Genomic DNA, 21098 nt, shown 5'->3' on the forward strand with positions numbered 1-21098 from the left:
GACAAGAGCGAAACTCTGTCTCAAAAAAAAAAAAAAAAAAAAAAAAAAAAGAAGGGTAAAATGCTTTGAAGTTATTGGACCAAAACATTGTAGATAATGACTATTTTTGAGGATACAGAGCATTGCTATTTTTTAAAATTTTTTTAAAGTTTAATTTATGCCCTGTAGTTTGATGTCATTTGAGTTTATTTCAGAGAAGACGACTAGAATTCTCTGGACCCTGAATGAGATTTCAGAAAAACAGTGCGAGTCAGGATTATTTAACTCTAAAACTGGGCAAATACATCTTCTAAGCACTGGTTTTCTCTTTTTTTCCCCTTCTTTAGTTTTTTTCCCTGTTTCTTATTTTTGTGGTCAATATAATATGTTTTCTCCATTGTAGTATTTGTGTACAGTACTTAAAGAAAAATTCAGACTGATACCAGTTTAATGTATTGGGATCTTGAAGACTATGCCAAATTCTACATCTTTGTGTTAAGGAACTTCAACTATTTGGAAAATGCAAGGAAATACTGAGTTAAGATACCTGACATCACCCTTGTGACCCGAGGCTAGTTACCTGTGTTTCTATGGACCATTGACTCAAATATTTTAATAGATGGCACCCACTGATCTGATAGTTTGAAACATGGTTTCAGGAATATATTTAATTACTAGATGTCTTCTGCTTACTGAAAAACATTTTGGGCTGGGCAAGGAGACTCACGCCTGTAATCCCAACACTTTGGGAAGCCACTTTGAGGTGGGTGGATCACCTGAGGTCAGGAATTTTGAGACCAGCCTGACCAACAAGGTGAAACCCCGTCTCTACTAAAAATAAAAAAATTAGCTGGGCCTGGTGGCAGTCACCTGTATTCCCAGCTACTCGGGAGGCTGAGACAGGAGAATTGCTTGAAACCGAGAGGCGGAGGTTGTAGTGAGCTGAGATTGCGCCACTGCACTCCAGCCTGGGTGACAGAATGAGACTCCTTCTCAAAAAAAAAAAAGAAAAAGAAAAAAAGAAAAACATTTTGATTTTATTTTGTTGCTTCCATGTACTCTGAGTAAGTTATAGAGTCTGGGAGAACAGGTGAAGTTTAAGTAGAGAGTTGTATTTAAAATGTCACTACTTAAAAAAAAAACTAACTGCATTTTGGGGTTTATTTTATGTGCCAGTTCATGCTAATTGTGCAAGAAATGTAAGAATCCAGGCCCAGGGAAGACAAGAGTAATTCTTACTACAGAATGTGTTTTGTGTATTGTAACTACCAGCTCACCCATTCTCTGCCTTTCCTCCCAGTTTAGAGTATTTTTGCAGCTCACATTTAGAAATTCTAAGTTATTAATGGATTATTTCCCAAAAGGTCATGGACATATACAAATAAGTGCTTTCAATGGTGTATGAGTTACATTTTCATTTTGTTTTATTTTTAGTTAAATACGTGTAATTATTCTAATGGTTCTAATATTATTTTGATTTAAAGTATCACATTCTGACTGGGCACGGTCGCTTACACCTGTAATCCCAGCATTTTGGGAGGCCAAGGCAGGCAGATCGCTTGAGCTCAGGAGTTTGAGACTGGCCTGGGCAGCATGGTGAAACTCTCTGTCTACCAAAAATACAAAAATTAACCGGGCGTGGTGGTACATTGTGGTCCTAGCTATTTGGGAGGCTGAGGCAGGAGGATCACTTGAACCCTAGAGATGGAAGTTGCAGTAAGCCGAGATCATGCCACTGCACTCCAGCCTAGGTGACAGAGGGAGACTCCATCTCAAAAAATAAAATAAAATAAAATGTCACATTCTTCGGATTGTTTTATGTATTATTACGCACTAAAAAGGAACAATTTCTTGAGAACATTTACTAATCTCCAGGCGTCTTAAGTAATTATTTATGAAGAAATTTTAATATATTGAAGAAAAGCTGAATGTTGAAACAAAACAAAACTCTAGATTAATATCTACCGTAATGATGATGTTTTAATTTTGTGACACTGAGTTCCTCTGCTGAGAGAAACTTACGATGGATTGAAATGCATGTGCTAATGTTAAAAATGTTGTGTTTGCATTCTCAAATGAATTTTGCAGCTATTTTTTGACTAGTGAATATGGGAAATTTTTGTTTCATTCTCACTATAGAAGGGAAAAAATCTTATTTTAAAACCACTACCACCTGCTAACTATGGATTATCATTTTGGAGGCTTTTTTAAAGAACATCCTCCTTTGGTAAATATTGAGCAAACAGGTGACTACAACAAGGGAAAGAATGGGGTGGTTTTAAAAATCAAGGTAATTAAATAATTAGATTAGTTAATGTTAGATTACTATAGCATGCTCCTTTCCCCCTTTCTATTTCTACTTCTTATTAACTCTGCTGTCTATGTCTTTCCAGTTCCTGTCGAGTGGTGTTGTCAATTGCGTTCTTGTTTGTAGTGGTTTTGTTTTTTTCCTACTATTCTGCACCTTAAACTGATCTACTAATTTGCTGTTTTGAACTCAGCCTTTGTCGGAATTATGGGTAACACAAGATCTTACAAACTGCTAGACTGGAATAGTTTCAATTCAGGTATTTTAATGGTCATTCAGTACTACATATGCTGACAAAAATTATGGCAGCTCAGTGAAGTTTTTAGAAATGTTCTAGATGAAGTAGGTTTAAGGTCAATTCAGTTATACATATATATTCTGTGCTACGTATGTAATAACTCTTGTAATTTCAATGGAAATGCAAATATAAAAATGTGTTAACTAAAATGAATTAATGAAAGCCATAGAAATACCGTAAATTATCCATGACTTTTCTTAGGTGATTAACTTCAGAATGATCATTTAAAATTATATTTATTACATTTTGGATGGTTTTCTATATCAGGTAAATGATGTAGGCATTAGCTTTAAGATTAAGCAAATATTTGTTAAATATAAGTAATGTTTCATAAATCTAAAAATAAAGTATATTTAAATGCACATTTAGATTTGAATAGAATATATTTAGTGTTCTATAGGCTACTGTAAAAGTGTACCTGTTAGCATTTTTATTTATAATTCTAGAAGTGTTCCAAAATTAGATAACTAAGAATAGACTTTTTGGGGATTAACAGCTTTCTTAAACTTTCCTCCTTCCCTTTCCACATGTGAATATAATTTTTAAAAAGTAATTTTACATATGAATATAGTTTGTAGCTTTTAAATAAACCAGACTAAGATAGCGAGCTTTACAGCTGATGATGTGTTTTAGAGTCAAAAGTAATTAATTTTTCTTTTTGTTAAAAACATTAATAATGTACATTTCTAATTGTTTATATTGTATTTTTTAGAATGAAATAATACAACCATTTTGATTCAGTGTCAGAAGCTGGTATGTTGCCTAAAGAAATTTTTCAGTTATTTGTCTCAGAAAGTATATCTTACAGCAAAGCAAAGGCGCCACGGGGCTCAGAATTTTAGATAATATCTCATAATCTTTTCAATATTGTAAACTTTTTTTTGTTCTTAGGAGTTCAAGATATAAGTTTTGATGTAAGTAATGCATGTTTGACTATGAAGTAAATCATATTCATCATGTAGGTTTATTTAAATTCAGTCTGGTAAACCATATGATAAGTCCAACACTTACAGGTGTAGATTGATATCAATTGGTAAATCCATAGGGAAATTTCCTATCCAAGTTTTTACCAGCCTGCTGTCATTGATTAGAATTAAAATGATCAGTTGTTAGTGTAATATTTTATAATTGGTTTTTAGTGAGAAATTGAAAAATACTTTGCTAGGTCGATTTCTTAAGAAATTTTAAAACAAAGGCAGATTAGTGTAGTGGAAAGATATATAGAAAAAGGACATTGAGAGCATATTGACATTAATAATATAAGGAACTGAAATCTTGTCAGGGCAAAGATGTTTAGGGTGAGATGTGTGTTGGTCAAATGATAGAACAATCTTGGAAATGGAAATGGCAATAATTAAATCTTATAGACATAGTAAGGACATTGTCCCACGTAAGCAGAATTACGGTTTGGCAAAGAAAAACATGGTTGAGGAAGCAGTATATCTTGCCATCATTTAAAATAATGTCAGGTAGGAAGTGTATGAAGAAAAAAGGTAGATATAAGTTATAGAATGTTAAAAGAACATAAATGATGACACCTCATAGTATGCTTTTGATTAATTAGAATCTTTCTGGTAAGACTTAGTATATCTTCAGAAACAACTGATTTTCATACTTGTTTAGGAAAAATAACTTGATATTTCTGAAGAAAAATTTGATATAGGTAAATATATTCAAATCATTTATGTATTCTCTGTCGATTGAGAATATTTAGCCATTGCCCTCCTATGTAGAAAATCAAGAACTAACCATGTTAGGAAAAGAATTGTTGATACCATTTTTATTAGGGCTAGAATTGCTCATTCACACTGTATTTCCTGGCTGCTTTGTACCATGTATTATATGAAGCATCATCATTTTAATAACAGACTTCCAAGAGAAGAGAAAAATATATACCACCATATTAAATATACTTATTAATTATTAGACATTCTTATTTCAGAAACATTAAAATATGGAAAGATATAGGAAAATGTTATTATACAGTAATGTATAAAATATGACAGATCATGCAAGCTTATATCAGAATTTATTTTGTGCCACGCAATTTGCTAGGTGCTAGGGTGGAAAGATTGCCAGTCCCCCTGCCTTCATGAAGCTCATATTCTTGGAGGATAGACAGACAAATAATTTACTGTGTGGTATGGTGTGATACAAGATAAAGAGTTAAAGAAGAAGGCTTGATTAACTCTGTATGAGAGAAACTTATATAAGTGGTAATTCTTGAGTTCAGATTTGAAGGATAGATGGGAGAATCACATAGATTTGTATTTCAGTGTTTTTGGACCCATGTTTATACATACTTTGAGTGTGGTTCTGAAACTTCTAGCATTTACAAAACAATGTCCTAGCCAGTACTCATTGGATGATGTTTACATAGTTACTTCATGCTTACTAGGTTGCTTGCCACACAGTACAAAATATCTTGCTTAGTTTACCTTTTTTTTTTCTGTCTCCTTTTCTCCTGCTTTGCCGCCTTAGTTTGTGTTAACTACAGCGTTAGAATTTTTTTTTTGGAGATGGAATCTTGCTCTGTCGCCCAGGCTGGAGTTCAGTGGCATGATCTCAGCTCACTGCAACCTCCGCCTCCCAAGTTCAAGTGATTTTCATGCCTCAGCCTCCCAAGTAGCTGGGATTACAGGCATGTGCCATCATGCCTGGCTAATTAGTTTTTGGTAGAGATGGGGTTTCACCATGTTGGCCAGGCTGATCTCGAACTTCTGACCTCAAGTGATCCATCTGCCTCAGCCTCCCAAAGTGCGGGGATTACAGGCGTGAGCCACCACACCCAGCCCTAGAAATGTTTTTATTTTTAAAATGTTTTATTTTTAAAATTTTACCTTTACTTATCATGCTGCTTATGTTTCTGGCTTGGTAACAGACTTTGAGAAAGGCCAGACAGGTGAGTGTTGCTGCTAGGAAGCAGAATGCAGCATTTACAAATCTTATATGTGACATTCTAGGATTGGAAGTGCATAAGAATAAGGGTAGCCCATGCTCACATTTGCATTAGATCATTGACTATAGGTTGGAGAATGGGCTTAAAGGCAATAAGACTAGAGACAGGGAGACCAGTTAGACTGTGTGGTAACCTTGGCTACATAGGTAACCTAGGTTTTGGTAGTGACAGGAGAGCTACACTGATCAAGAACTTATTACATGCTACGTACTCTTTTAAGTGCTTTATAATAGTAGGCCACTTAATCCTCAAAACAGATCTCTGAGGTCGACTCTAATCCTGTTTTGTAGGTGAGCAAAGTGAAACAGTAGTTTTCCAAAGGTGAATAGTTAGAAAGTGGCTAAGCCACAATTTGTACCTGAGTACTCTGGCTTCAGAACCTAAACTCGTAACTATAAATTAACGAGATATTTTGAGTATAATAACAGCAGGACCTAGTAACTAGTGAAATGTGGCAAATGAAGCAGGCTCTTGTCTGCTTTCAAGACAATAGAAAGAAAGGGGAATTATCCCACATACCTACAGTTCTAAAATTATACTTAGCAATTGAGCTCTACCCTTCGGAAACTCAAGTTTATTTGAGTGTTCAGATGGGAAAATATTTAAAGAGCAAGTTTTAATAGTCCTAACTCATTTTTCAAATGAGTATGATCTTTTATTTTTTTTTCTCTTGAGTTACCACTAGAAGTATTTCTGAGTAGCTCACATACATAATTTTTAAATCAGTGATGATCTTGATAGTTGCAGATAATTTTCTATTTTTTCCTCTGTAGAGATTGCATGTCAGCTTAGATTTTTTTCAGGAAGTGGCAAGAAGTAGTAAAGTAGTTATATAGCATGGTATCAAAATGTAATTATTTATTAGTGGGAGACGTAGACAAAATTTGTGAGTTGATATTTTAAGTCCTGAGTTAGTAAAACAAGTTGTTTAACACTGGATAGCCTTTTGTTTGTTTTTGAGAATATTTTTAAAAGGGTTTTTAAACAAATTTTATTTTAGATAGATTATAGATCTTAGGACATATTATACTTAAGTTTTTCTCAATCATAAACTTTTACTAGTGATAAGGCAAGCTTTGGATTAATGGTTCAAAATTAGAAAATATTAGTCTTTTTTGTTAGCCATCAGAATTATAGTTGTTTAGAAAATTCATTTAGTTCAGGAGCAAAAGTGAGTAGTTATGTCCTATAAAAATAAGTATAATTACTTTACAAAATATTTAATGGTAAAATGTGGGTCAGCTGATTATATAGGGATATATTTATAGGATGTACAGCTCAGTCTGCTCATCCGAATGAATTTTTTTGTTTTTTTAGTTTAAGTTTCAATTCAGTTAAGTTTTTATTCAGTAGATGTTTGTGAAGTGCCTACCATGTGTTGCACACTGGGTTGGGTACTGGGAACATAATTGTTAAGCCAGGCAGACATCCTGTACACACCCAGTCTAGAGTAATTCGTACACTAGTTTGGTGTGTGCATATGTGTGTATTAGTTAAATGCAGATAGGTGGCAGGCTTTCTTGGAACTTTAATTTTACTGATAGTCTCAGCAATTATCATTTTCTCTGAGAGATACTTATGAGCAGATGTGCAAACTATACCTAAAGTGCTTATACAGCTTTTGGTTTTCAGTATTTTAATAAGGTTTTCAGGAAGTAGATAAATAAGAATTCAAGATGCAAGATAGCATAAACACAGCATGTGTGATATGTGAGCTTTTCTATATTACCAGTAATTTTAGAGTAATGAAAATCCAGTTACATTTGTGTGTGTGTGTGTGTGTGTATGTGTGTGCATGCATGTGTGTAGTGAAATTTCACAATTATGGAGTAGATTACACATTTGACTTTCTAAATTTACAGATAGTAAAGAATCCAGTTTGGTCCAACATGGATTATATCTTAGTTTCATCCTAACATCCCGAATGACTAGTTCTTGACGTTTGCTCTGTATTTGCATATGACTTCATCTGTAATGAGAATCTTGAGAATCTTCTTCCTAGTCTACTGATCCCCACCCAGTTTGAGGTTATATACTCCTTTGAACCTGAACTCTCTAATTTCTTTTTCATTAGGGGGAATTTATCTTCTTCAAGAGGTTAGCAGTTGGAATGTTACTTTCAGGTATTTGGGAATATAGCTTTTTATACTGTCCGTTAACATGATAGATTATCATTGTATTAACCTTTATTTGATCCAACCTAACATTTTATCTCCTTTTGTTGATTTATAAATTAGATTGAATAAGTGTCCATTTTAAAAATAATTTTTATTGATACATAATATTTATTTATATTTATGGGGTACATGTTTTATTTTGTTACACGCATAGAATAAGTAATGATCAAATCAGGGTATTTGGGGTGTCCATCACCTTGAGTATTTATCATTTCTAAGTGTTGGGAACATTTCAGGTTCTCTCTTGTAGCTGTTTTGAAACATACAGTACAGTGTTGGTAACTATAGTCACTCTGCTTTAAAATATTAGAATAATTTCTTTTTTCTTTTAACCATATTACAAGAATCTGCAAGGCAGAGTTATTCTCTCCCAGAGCTATATAAAAATGAACTGAACTTAACATTTCAGGTAGTCGGTGTTTCTTAGTTGCCAAGTGTATGATAGCCTAAAATCTCAAAGAGGTTGAGTTTAATAAGAGCATATTATGTTGAGTTGTTCACATTGTTATTTTCTGAGATATAAACTGCCATTTTAGTATTTTAGCAGTTTCACCTGAACTTGAGAAACAAAATGTTAAAAAGATGGCAAGATATTGAGCTGTGGCCATGCTCTAGGAATGTAACGTAGTAAAAATTAATGAATTCTGATGTAACCTAAGTGTGCTGACATTAACCCTAAAAGAGACATCAGTGAGGATTGATTTAGAGCTCAGTTCATGCCTGCAATTAAAAGGATATATTAAAAGATTTGCGATATTATCTACAAAGAGTTTTGACCCATAGAAGAAGAACATAAAATAGTATAAAATATAACTTGTATATTAAACTTATATATAAAATATATAATTTGTATATAAAATACATTAAATATATTAATTTGTATATAATTAAATTTTAAATTTTCCTAAAATAATAACTTTTATAATGATAAATAATTCTATAGATTATCAGAAGAAACATGGTGTTTAAGGTGAAGAGGTTTAACATCTTTGAAATATTTATTAAATGTTTATTAAATGACCTCACATCTCAGCTGTATGTCCTTCAGATAACTAAATTGTATCATTTCACGTGTGGCATATATAGTTGCCACAAAATTTTAAGCCAGACTCTGTTTGCTTTTACGTTAGTATAGTATCCTCAATTTTATACTTTTTAGGATGAATAAAATAATTCCAATTCATTAGTATGTTTCTTATAGGAAAACACAATACATTCCTATAAGACTGTAGTTACCAGTTTTTAAACCTTAAACATTCTATTATAGGGATTAAATACTGTGATCTCTCTGAATTTTTATTGGTAATAGGATGGGCTGAATCATTATTACTGCTTGAAGATTCTCTAGCTCATGTCTGGCATGAGTATAAAATAAGCTTTGAAGATAAATTTAACTTTTCTTTACTGTTAAACAAATTAATCTTAATTTTGTTTTAATTAAATGCCCCCTAAATTTAGTAGCCAAAAATTTTTCCTTTAGTCTTTTGCTTACAGTTGTAGATAATTGTTAATATAATTACCAGTTTGTGATTAAGTGCTCCCTACCGTATGCTTGCCTTGCTTTCACCTAGAATCTAGGGCCATTACTTTCTTGTAACCATTTCAGTGAGCTGCCATAGTTTTCAGTCTGTACTGTCACCTGATCCAAGCATGCGCCAAAATATCCACTGTTTCTGGCTCCTGTATGCTGAATCTGCTTTGCAAACCCTTCGTTCTTTGAGCTTTTGCTTTAGCCGAAAACCAAATTTAAGAAGTTTTCTGGAGTGTAGACATATGCCATTTGCTTCCTTAGCTCCCATGTTATGTAACTCTTTAGCTTTGTATTAAACTTGTAAATACTTATTAAATACAATAATGGCATCTCCATGTGCAATTGTGTGGCTCATGTGTTAAAATAAAGGCTGCTTGTGAATTTGTCAGAAGAATATGAATGCTCCACTTGCGCTGCATTCAGCTTTTTTTTTTGTTCGTTTGTTTTTTGAATCAGCCACTTATTCTTTCATAGTGTTTGGTTTAATTATTTGATTATTTTATGTGTTATACTAAGGTAAGTTTAATGTAAATGAACTTTGTATTCTATGTGGTATCTCATAGGAATTGTTATAACATACTTTCCCATTTAGACATGATGGCGTTTTAAAAATAAATATATGTAGAACTTAAGTAGCTTCTTCCATTTTTTATTAATTTTTAAAACACTGTTTATGGATTACTTTCTGTAAAATTCATTTTTAAAACAGTAAAGCTACCATGTATTACTTGTGGTACAGATGTAGGCAAACCCAATGTGAGAAAAATCTTATAAAAACATAGTACATAATTATTTGCTTTAGAAAATAATATTTTAAACTTCTAGAATGGTTTAAAAAGTAAACAGTAGGTTTTATTAGTGAGTTTAAGAAAAGTTAGAATTTTATTTCATGCAATTTTTTGGGAAAATAGGTATTTTCTAAACTGAGATACATTTCTATAGTTATTTGTGACAATTATTTTCTCAGAATCATAGTAATTTAATAGATTAGAGCAACCACTTGAATAATAGTTCATCTTATGATAGAAAAATTCTCTTTTAGGAAAGGATGATGTTAAATGGATGTTTAGATTGGTCTGTAAGTGTGTATGTCTTAGAAGAAAAAGAGAGTATGGATTTGGAAGTGTATTTTTGCTGTTATATACATTTCATTTGGGAATATGAAGAAATTCTTTAACACAAGTAGTATTTGTGTAAAATAGGTTCACTTAATTTTTCACACATTTCTTAATTTATAACATTGATTGCTAATACCATATTGTAGTCTTTTCTATTTCTCTTCCTTTTTTTATCTTGTACTTTGATGTTTTTCTCAGTTTCCTGAATTCTGCATTTCTTTCTTCTGAAAGAAAGTTTTAAGGTAGCTTTGTCTTGGAACCAAAATTTTAATTCAAGAACTGGCTGGCATCATTTGTAGTTCTGGCTTTTATCTCCTTATTTCTCCCTTTTGCTGATCCTCCTCCCTGTGGAGGAAACAAAAATTTCATCATAGGAATGTGAGCTATAACACGCCTCTTAACCTTTCTTTACTTTGCTGTCTTCACTATTTTACTAGTGAGTATAATTCTACTTATTCTACTAATTTTGAAAAACATATTTTGAAAATTGGATGTATACTGCAATTCAAAAATAGAAACTTTGGATTTTTTGGTTTTTAGATTTAATAGTGTCTTTTATATGGAAAAATTACAATGAGAGCTTAGGATTCTATCTAGAGTTGATTTTTTTTTTTTCTATCTCAAGTTATTCCCAAATGAGAATTGGCCACAAAAAGAAATAAATTATAATATGCTAATTATAGACTTTCTGTTTTTGACACATTGTACATAAAAAGTTACTATAATTTGCAGCTGCTGTCACCAGTAGTTTGCAGCTAAATGCAAGTGATTAGGAAATATGTATGACAGATGCTCCATTTATAGTGCTCCATTACAAGCAATATTGGACTTCTCTGGTAATAAAATACAATTAGGTGATTCTAAATGATTTTAAAAAATTACAGACCAATATATGGAGTGTTATATCTGAAATTTTTCCTTATATACATTACCAAATTATTTGTGCTAATTTTTTAAGTGTGTTTGCTTTCTTTCTTTTTTTTTTTTTAATTAGTCTCTAATTTCTTACATTTTGCCTAAAGACCCACATCTCTGTAGAAGGATGGCTTACAGATGGCCTTCTCTCTTTTAACATTGACAAGTCTTTGCCTTGGAAAGAATCCATAATATAGTGAGTTATAAAACATAGGTACCAAGAAATGAAATCAGAATTAAAGTTAAATTTATGGATATAACACATAAGGTGTTCACTCAGTGAGGTGAGATGTAGAATATTCTCTTAGTCTAATTCTAAAATTCTAATCATAGCTAAGATTAGAATTTGGAAACTCTGGGTCTACATTTAAAATTATATCTAATCATATATTCCTATAGCTATCTCTTAAAGTAATAAAGCAAATACAGATAGGTGGTTTGTTTTCCAGCAATCAAGTTTAAAAGGTTAAATCTAATGCCTTTTGAGAAGTAGCATTTTAAAGATGGGAAGTTTAAAAATCCATTATAGAATAAAACTTCTTTACTTCCCATAGTATGTTTATTTTAAACATTTCATGTTCATATATATAATGTGCTGTTGAGTAATAAACTGATTTAAAATTTATTTTTCAGATGAACCAGAAACTCGAGATGCATGGTGGGCAGAAATCAGACAAGAAATAAAATCACATGCTAAAGCATTAGGCTGTCATGCTGTAGTGGGCTACAGTGAATCAACTAGCATCTGGTAAATGATAATAACAACTTGATTTTCTAGACACTAATTTAGACTGCCATCTGAAAGGGGAAAAGCTTTACGCAAATAAAAGAAAAGAGAATAGCGAAGTGTTCAGGAGCATGGGCCTTGGAGTACATTAGATTAAGGTTTATATGCCGTCTTTGCCAGTTAATGACTGTGTAACTTTGAGAAAGTTATTTAACTCTTCTGAGCCTCAATTTGTACATTAAAATGGAGATAATACCATAGATCAATTAATCATTTACATCAGTGATTAAATGAGAATATAATACTGGCACACAGCAAATATTAACTCTAGGCTTCCTTTACTATAGTATGTAACTGTATTAACTTCTTCCACTGGAACCTTTGGAACCCTTCATCTGCTGTAAACGAATTGCCGTGTGTCTTTAAAGTTTGTCCATAAACTCATTCTGCCTCCTTTTACCTACTGCAATGTAACTTTTCTTGCTAACAAATCATTCTTCCTAATACTGACAAATTAGGAAGGGGCTTTCTTACTCTTGGTTCTCAATTCCTTTTTCTCCTTCCCTTCATTTGAACAATCTCCTCCTTTAAAGTACATGCCACTCTACTGTTCCATTATCTACTTCCAAAGCATTCGTCTGCCTTTCTTAGTTCTCTGCTCTCTTGTCCAGTTACATATGATTATGTTCATTCTAGCAGCTGGCATTATAGTTTCTTATTCTCAAGTCCTCTGACCCCACTTAACTTTCAACCATGTTTTGGACCTCAGTATCACTTGAAACTGTTCTGCCTTAAAATTTTGAAACTATAAAATTTTACTCTCAGATCACAACTTAACGTTTTTCTACCAATATCATTTGCTCTTTTATATCTAGTTTGTTTTGACCCTTACCTTAACCAGTTGTTTTCTCAGATCATTACTTAGTTTCTGGCTTTTCTTGTTCTTTTGCCATCCTCGAACCCTACTTTCAGCCCCTTCAAAAGTTTACAATTGATATCATCTAGAAACTGTTTAACCTTCTGCTATCTTATTTTTCTACCGTCTATTCTTTGATAAGTCTTACTGTTAAATCCTCTGCTCTTGTGGTGATCCTTATTGTTAGGGAAAAATAATTAAACTGTAGTAAATGTGGGCATTACAGAGCCATATTATTTAATCTTCTGTGGGCTTTTCTTTTCCTTTGCAGGTGATGTGTTATACTCCTGGACTGTTTATTCCCATAGTAGCTGTTCTACTCTTGTTAACTACTAACTTTGTCAAGCTTACCTTGCCTTACTCCCTGGTTGTCTTGCCACATTGATGGATTTAATGTCATAAACTTTGAGGCCTTAGATAAATGTTTTTTTACGTTTTTTTTTTTTTTTTTTCTTGAGATAGAGTTTCACTCTTTCACTCAGGCTGGAGTGCAATGGTGTGATTTTGGCTCACTGCAACCTCCGCCTCCTGGGTTCAAGTGATTCTCCCACCTTAGCCTCCTTAGTAGCTGGGATTACAGGTGCCCGCCTTCCTGTCTGGCTAATTGTCGTATTTTTAGTAGAGATGGGGTTTCGCCATGTTGGTCAGGCTGGTCTCGAACTCCTGACCTTGTGATCTGCCCGCCTCGGCCTCCCAAAATGCTGGGATTACAGGCGTAAGCCACCACACCCAGCCAGAGATACGGTTTTAGAAGACATAGTTCTTGGTATCACATTTACATTCTACTGGATAATTATGATGTAAAATAAATTTTAAGATTGAGATATAGGATGCTTTGGGATCCTAGAGGGCTGAAAGCTCAAAGTAGAATCGGAAGAAAATGTCAATGAAGTAAGTGATGTTTGAGTTGGATTTTGGGGGATGAATATGAATTACATAAATAAAAAGAAGAGGCATAAGAAGAGGTTTCAAAGCTTACAAGATGCATTCAACGCTTAAAAGAGTAGCAAAAAAAAGAAGGCCACAGGGTGTAGACTCAGGACGGCTGATGATAGGTCACAGATGGAGGAGTCTGCAAATGAGTTCAGTTAATTTACCTAGAAGTCTGAGTTCATCTGACAGATGTCTTCTGACAGAGGTCCTTTCTAGATCTCAAAAGCATCCATGTATTTAAATTTTTACTAATCTTTTCTGTTCCAGCCTATGCTACTTTCTGTTACTGGATTAAACTCTCTGAAATGCACTTCTGCTCTTACAACTTCTGATTTGAAGACATCAGTGGTTTCATGTTATTCCTTCTGACATCCTTAATTCTTACCTACACTTTAAGCCTGGTTTCCCTTTATTTTATTTACAGTTGAAGTGACTGTTCCTTCCTTGTTTTCTTTGGCTTCTGTTTTATTTTATTTCTGGGTTTTATTTATACCTGGTTTTCAGCAGTTCATCCCTAGGTTGCTACTTTTCTCATTTGTTTAGGTGATCTCATTCAATAATTATGTTGATTGTTTAATTTTTTAGCTTTCAAATTGGGTGACATATAATTTAAAAATTATTTTGAATATCAGTTTTCTGTTATATGATGATGTAGTTTAAACTTCATTTAGTATATTTCGTATATTGTTTCAGAAACCTTTAAAATGATTTAAATTTAGATTAAGCTATATAAATCACCTATATAGTTGTGCTTTTAGAATAATTTTAATAAAACTTCATATACATTTAAAGAGTACTTTAATATAATTTCAGTGATTAATGCTAGATTCAGCAATACAATTCATTGCTACTTATATTTTGAAACGTTGATTCTTTCAGCCTTGCAATATTTTAAATGAAGTTATTGTCTTTAATATTAATACTTTTATCTTTTTTCAATTTTTAATTTATGAAGAATTCTTGCCCTCCATTCAAATAAAGTTACTTCTGTTTTCTAGACTAGGTTTAGGAGGTAAACCTCATAAATATTATTTAATATTTAGTAGAGTCTAACTTGAACTTAAATTGTCACTGTTATAATTATTTTGATATTTAGCATTTTCCAAAGTTACACTGTCTGAAAAATGTTAACTTGTTTGTGTTTTTTCCTTTATAGTGAAGAGGTCTGCATTTTATCTGCATCTGGCACAGCGGCTGTACTGAATCCTAGATTTCTGCAGGATGGCACCGTGGAAGGCTGTTTGGAACAGAGGTTGTCATGGCAGCCTGGCTTATTTTCTATAAGGGCAGAAAAGGGGGAGGTCGACTTTTTTTCTCAGAGTTGGGGTAATTCTTCTCCGTAGGGTGGCTTACAGTGGTACAGTGTAGAAATCAGGACCAAGCACTTCACTAATTTTTAACTAACCATAGTAACAGAGGAGTATTGGATTCTGCACTATATGGCACACATTATTGTTTAGTGTCTTGATAAGTGACATGTATTATTACCAGTTGAAGAATTTCAAGTGTCCATTTTTTTTTGCTTTGTCATGATATAGAAATAATCTTTGGATTTTTCTCTTCCTTTCATTTCCCTGTGTCTCACCTCCAAAAACAGAAAGAGGTTATGAAACAATTTTTATAAAAACAATTCTTAATTTACAAAATAGTAAAAGTACTGCATTTTATCAAGATTATCTGTAGATATAATATATATGGTCCTTCCGTGTCCATAGGGAATTGATTCCAGGACCCCTTGCAGATACCAAAACCTGTAGATGCTCAAGTCCCTTATATAAAATGGTATAGTATTTGCATGTAACCCATGCACATTCTCCCCTATACTTTAAATAATCTCTACATTATTTATAATACCTGATATAATACCTGTTCGTCATTTCATTTTCATGGATTCAGTGTAATGCTGAGCACGTGGCAAATTCAAGTTTTGCTTTTTGGAATTTTGTGGGATTTTTTATTGTTTTCCTATTTTCAACCTGTGATTGGTTGAATCCATATATGCCAAACCCATGGATATGGAAGGGTGACTGTATATTTAAATATATATATACACATATATATAAACTATTAGTTTGGTACTGGAGTCTACCTGGATAATACAGATTTTAATTACCCCTTATGCCACAGTGTGCCTATTTACTTCCCCCCTCCCCAGTATTAATATATTAAGTATATATTAAGAAAGGAAGCAAAGGCCAAGTGCGGTGGCTCACGCCTGTAATCCTAGCACTTTGTGAGGCTGAGGTGGGTGGACCACTTGAGGTCAGGAGTTTGAGACCAGCCTGGCCAACATGGTGAAACCCCGTCTCCACTAAAAATACAAAAATTAGCCTGGTATGATGGTGGGCGCCTGTAATCCCAGCTACTCAGGAGGCTGAGGCAGGAGAATTGATTGCTTGAGCCTGGGAGGTGGAGGTTGCAGTGAGCCAAGATGGCACCACTGTTCTCTAACCTGGGCAACAGAGTGAGACTCTATCTTAAAAAAAAAAAAAAAAAAAAAAAGGTAGTAAAAACATTCTGTATCTTGTCAAGTTTAGTATAAACTTGCAAGCATTTATAACTAAGATATTCTAGTTCTGGTATTCACTAGAGGAACTTGGTCAGTTTCTTTTGTCAGTATTAAAATGGATATTGACTATTATAAATTCCAGAGCCTTAAAGGTCATTGTAAATAGGAAAGTGAAGGTGGGGCATTTTGAAGCACACTAAATAATTAGAATATTCTGTTGAGAAAGCTGTCTTTGTCAGTGAGTTGTACCAGTGATACAATATAGTTCTTACACGTCTGTAGATTTCATTCTTAAGTTGATAGGAAGCCTAATTTAATAAATGACCTTTTTCATGTAGCTTGGTTTTTTTCTGTATTGTGGCTTAGATGAATACAGTACATTCCCTTATATAGTAGTTCAATGCAATAGGTGCCACCCCTAGCTGTTAAAAAAAAAAAAAAGAAAAAACAAGGAAAATGTCTTTTCTTTCTGCTGTAAAATTATTATTGCTTATTAGAAAAAATTTGGAGAGTTCCTATATCAAATGATGCTAGATTGCCATCCTTTTCAAATTCTTATATGCTTTGTAAGATTTCCTACGTCTTGCCTTGAAGTCAGCTGTTATTTTTCATGCTAATTCACTATGCTGCCTATAGAAATTCTTATCCTCATCTGTTTGCTATTTCTTTTTTTTTTTATTATTATACTTTAAGTTTTAGGGTACATGTGCACAACGTGCAGCTTTGTTACATATGTATACATGTGCCATGTTGATGTGCTGCACCCATTAACTCATCATTTAACATTAGGTATATCTCCTAATGCTATCCCTCCCCCCTCCTCCTACCCCATAACAGGCCCCGGTGTGTGATGTTCCCCTTCCTGTGTCCATGTGTTCTCATTGTTCAATTCCCACCTATGAGTGAGAACATGTGGTATTTGGTTTTCTGTCCTTGAGATAGTTTGCTGAGAATGATGGTTTCCAGTTTCATCCATGTCCCTACAAAGGACATGAACTCATCATTTTTTATGGCTGCGTAGTATTCCATGGTGTATATGTGCCACATTTTCTTAATCCAGTCTATCACTGTTGGACATTTGGATTGGTTCCAAGTCTTTGCTATTGTGATTAGTGCCGCAATAAACATACGTGTGCATGTGTCTTTATAGCAGCATGATTTATAATCCTTTGAGTATATACCCAGTAATGGGATGGCTGGGTCAAATAGTATTTCTAGTTCTAGATCCCTGAGGAATCACCACAGTGACTTCCACAATGGTTGAACTAGTTTACAGTCCCACCAACAGTGTAAAAGTGTTCCTATTTCTCCACATCCTCTCCAGCACCTGTTGTTTCCTGACTTTTTAATGATCACCATTCTAACTGGTGTGAGATGGTGTCTCATCGTGGTTTTGATGTGCATTTCTCTGATGGCCAGTGATGATGAGCATTTCTTCATGTGTCTTTTGGCTGCATAAATGTCTTCTTTTGAGAAATGTCTGTTCATATCCTTCACCCACTTTTTGATGGGGTTGTTTTTTTCTTGTAAATTTGTTTAAGTTTTTTGTAGATTCTGGATATTAGTCCTTTGTCAGATGAGTAGATTGCAAAAATTTTCTCCCATTCTGTAGGTTGCCTGTTCACTCTGATGGTGGTTTCTTTTGCTGTGCAGAAGCTCTTTAGTTTCATTAGATCCCACTTGTCAGTTTTGGCTTTTGGTGTTTTAGACATGAAGTCCTTGCCCATGCCTATGTCCTGAATGGTATTGCCTAGGTTTTCTTCTAGGGTTTTTATGGTTTTAGGTCTAACATTGAAGTCTTTAATCCATCTTGAATTAATTTTTGTATAAGGTGTAAGGAAGGGATCCAGTTTCAGCTTTCTACATATGGCTAGCCAGTTTTCCCAGCACCGTTTATTAAATAGGGAATCCTTTCCCCTTTTCTTGTTTTTGTCAGGTTTGTCAAAGATCAAATGGTTGTAGATGTGTGGCATTATTTCTGAGGGCTCTGTTGTCTCTATATCACAATATTGAGTAATAATTGCCATTCACAAGATAATTCTGCAGTTTAAGAAAGGCTTAAATTTTGCATCTTTTTCTTACACTACACACTCTAGTTCTACCAACATTCTTGGCATTTCCTTAAAATATCATTTAAGAAATATTCTATTAAAAACAATAAATTAAATGAGCTTCTGTCTTTAAACCAAATTGTTAGTGATTCTAAAATCATCAGCCATTCATTTGTATAGGATGTTAGAGAGCAGATGTTTAATTATATTGAGTATTTTCCTGAAAGAAAAAGAAAATAACCTAAATGCACAGGTTATACCTGTGGTTGGAAAAATGCAACGTGCCAGTCCTCAGCAGTTGTATTTATTTGAAGTCATGACTGATAGCTAATGCCTTGTCTTGGCTTATAAGAAGTTGGTTTAAAATGAGTTCATTAGTTTTCCCTTATGTAGAAATGCTGGTTCTGCTAATGCTCTGGCACTGATACGGGGAAAGGAAACTATGTGGACTAGGATTAAAGCTTCACCTCTAGACTTTTCTGAACAAACTAGAGTGCAGGTCAGTCAGGAACCAACGATACGAGAGCAGTGTAGTAGCTGGGAATGAGTGACCACAGTGAACTGGCCGAAGTAGAGCTGTCCCTTAAGCAAAAGCTTCATCGTGTGCTTTGCAGTGTTTTTTTTTCCCATTCAAGCCTGGTTTTAAAAAGACAGGATAAGTAGCAGGTCAAAACTAGGGATCCTAAGTACAGGAATTCTCACTGTATTAAGTAACCCATCCCGTAGAGAAATTTGAATATAAGATGTGTATTAGGAAAACCAGGACTTAACAGGACTTAAGTGTAATCACTTTGGTTGTTTTAAAAATGTTTTGATAGCTATCTGCATTTGACTCATATGATGCTTAGTTGCAAAGTACTTGTTTTCTTCATTAAACTTTTAAAATGAATGAAAAAAAAAATTGGAGAATGTAGGAGAGTAGAAGAAAAGATTCTTTATGATCTCACTATTCAGGGATAATCCCTGTGTACATTTCATATTTCAAATGGTTTCATAAATTTTAATACTTTTATTTTTATGCCTTATGTATACCACTAATATTGAAATTTGTGTGAGCTGTTTAGTTAAAAATCGCTTCAGTTTTCATCCTTTTGTACCCCCTTATAACACATTGGCTTTGGATTCAAACAAACTGAAATTCAAACATGAGGCCTGCTACTTAGTGCTTAGTATGACTTTATGAAATAGATGTTTTGGTTTTTCAAAAAAGTTAAAACTATCATAAGAAATTAGAAGTCTTAGAGTATGCCTGTTTTTGACTTACTATTTTTCTTTTTTAATACTTTTTTACATTAAATCAAAAAATTATTACACTTGGATTTTTTTTTAATTTTTGGGGGTACCTAGTAGCTGTATATATTTATAGGGTACATGAAAATGTACAGTTAAATTATCAATTATAGTCACCCTGTTGTGCTATCAGACGCTAAGTCTTATTCATTCTTTCTATTTTTTTTGTACCCATTAGCCATCCCCACCTTCCCTCCAGCCTGCCACTACCCTTCCCAGCCTCTGGTAACCAAAATATTTTTTTCTTTGGGAATTTTTTTTGTGGTTATATTTGTCAACCAGTGGGAAAATGTCATCATTATCCTATAACCATTTTTTTAAAATGTTGTATCCCAGAGAAAAAACTTTGGGGTGATAGTGGTGTTTGTCAGGTGGTAAGTCATCAAACAAATAAATTGGTGGAAAATGACTTTGCAATTGATAAGTCTTTTGTCTCATAGGAAAAATGTATGGTTCTGATTTCATGGTCGTTTTTAATTCTTGTCAGTCTTAGTGGTACTTTTGTAGCCTACAGTGGTAGAAGTTGGATAGTTCATATACAAGTACTGTGTATGTAAGATCAGTTACATAATTATTTTTGAAAAAATTTGTACATTTTTAAAGAATGTCTTACTTTTTCTTTATTTATATAGGCTTGAAGAAAATTTGCCTACACGTTGTGGATTTTGCCATATACCATATGATGAACTGAATATGCCATTTCCGGCTCATCTCACATATTGCTATAACTGCAGGAAACAAAAAGTTCCTGATGTTCTGTTTACAACTATAGACCTCCCAACAGATGCAACAGTTATTGGAAAAGGTTGTCTTATTCAAGCAAGGTATGTTTGTGAAAACAGCATTTGGTGTCCCTGAAAAAGTATGAGACAGGGAGCCATAAACCTATTTTCAAGTGTCAGCTTTACTGTTTCCTACCTGTTTGATCCTGCACAAACTGGACAATTCTATTGGAACTTTGTATTTTATTGCATGTAAAAAAAAAAAAAACCCTTTGTGTAAAACTCAAATAAGTTTGTATACAAAAGCAGTTTTTAACTTTAAATTCTATACAAATATTTGTCATTTTGGGAATTATTAACCTGCCAAAGGCTAGGGATGTGACTAAGTATAGATTGCTTCAATGACATTCAATATGTAACACGTTTTAGAAGTTGACTCTCTTTTTTTCTTTTAAAGAATAGTGCCATGAAGTGTTTCTTTTACTGCTTTAATTAGCTGGTAAGAGTTCCTTTTAAAATGCACTGGAGTAGGAAATCCTAATTGGGGAACTCATGACAACACCTGCCAGGTTACCAAATCCATCAGGTACTTCTTTCCTCATCTTAGTTCTGACATCTCAGCAATAGTGACACCATTAATTATTTTCACATTGAAATTCCTTTGA

At 33.5% G+C, this 21098-nt stretch overlaps 1 protein-coding gene across 14 annotated transcripts in view; it reads left to right on the forward strand.

Annotated features, from left to right (window-relative positions):
- The window catches only part of C2CD5 (C2 calcium dependent domain containing 5), a 96348-nt gene that overhangs the window by 39375 nt on the left and 35875 nt on the right, over positions 1–21098 (forward strand). For 9 of the 14 annotated variants that reach the window (XM_030804831.1, XM_030804835.1, XM_030804829.1 and 6 more), the window contains 4 exons: positions 2481–2546; positions 11919–12033; positions 15018–15113; positions 20344–20535. In XM_030804831.1, the coding sequence (XP_030660691.1) occupies positions 2481–2546; positions 11919–12033; positions 15018–15113; positions 20344–20535 (469 nt within the window). The remainder of the gene's footprint in view (positions 1–2480; positions 2547–11918; positions 12034–15017; positions 15114–20343; positions 20536–21098) is intronic. The other 5 variants (XM_030804836.1, XM_030804839.1, XM_030804834.1 and 2 more) reach the window with 1 other exon arrangement.

The sequence above is a fragment of the Nomascus leucogenys genome, chromosome 23, assembly GCF_006542625.1.
Source record: "Nomascus leucogenys isolate Asia chromosome 23, Asia_NLE_v1, whole genome shotgun sequence".
Taxonomy (NCBI): Eukaryota; Metazoa; Chordata; class Mammalia; order Primates; family Hylobatidae; genus Nomascus; species Nomascus leucogenys.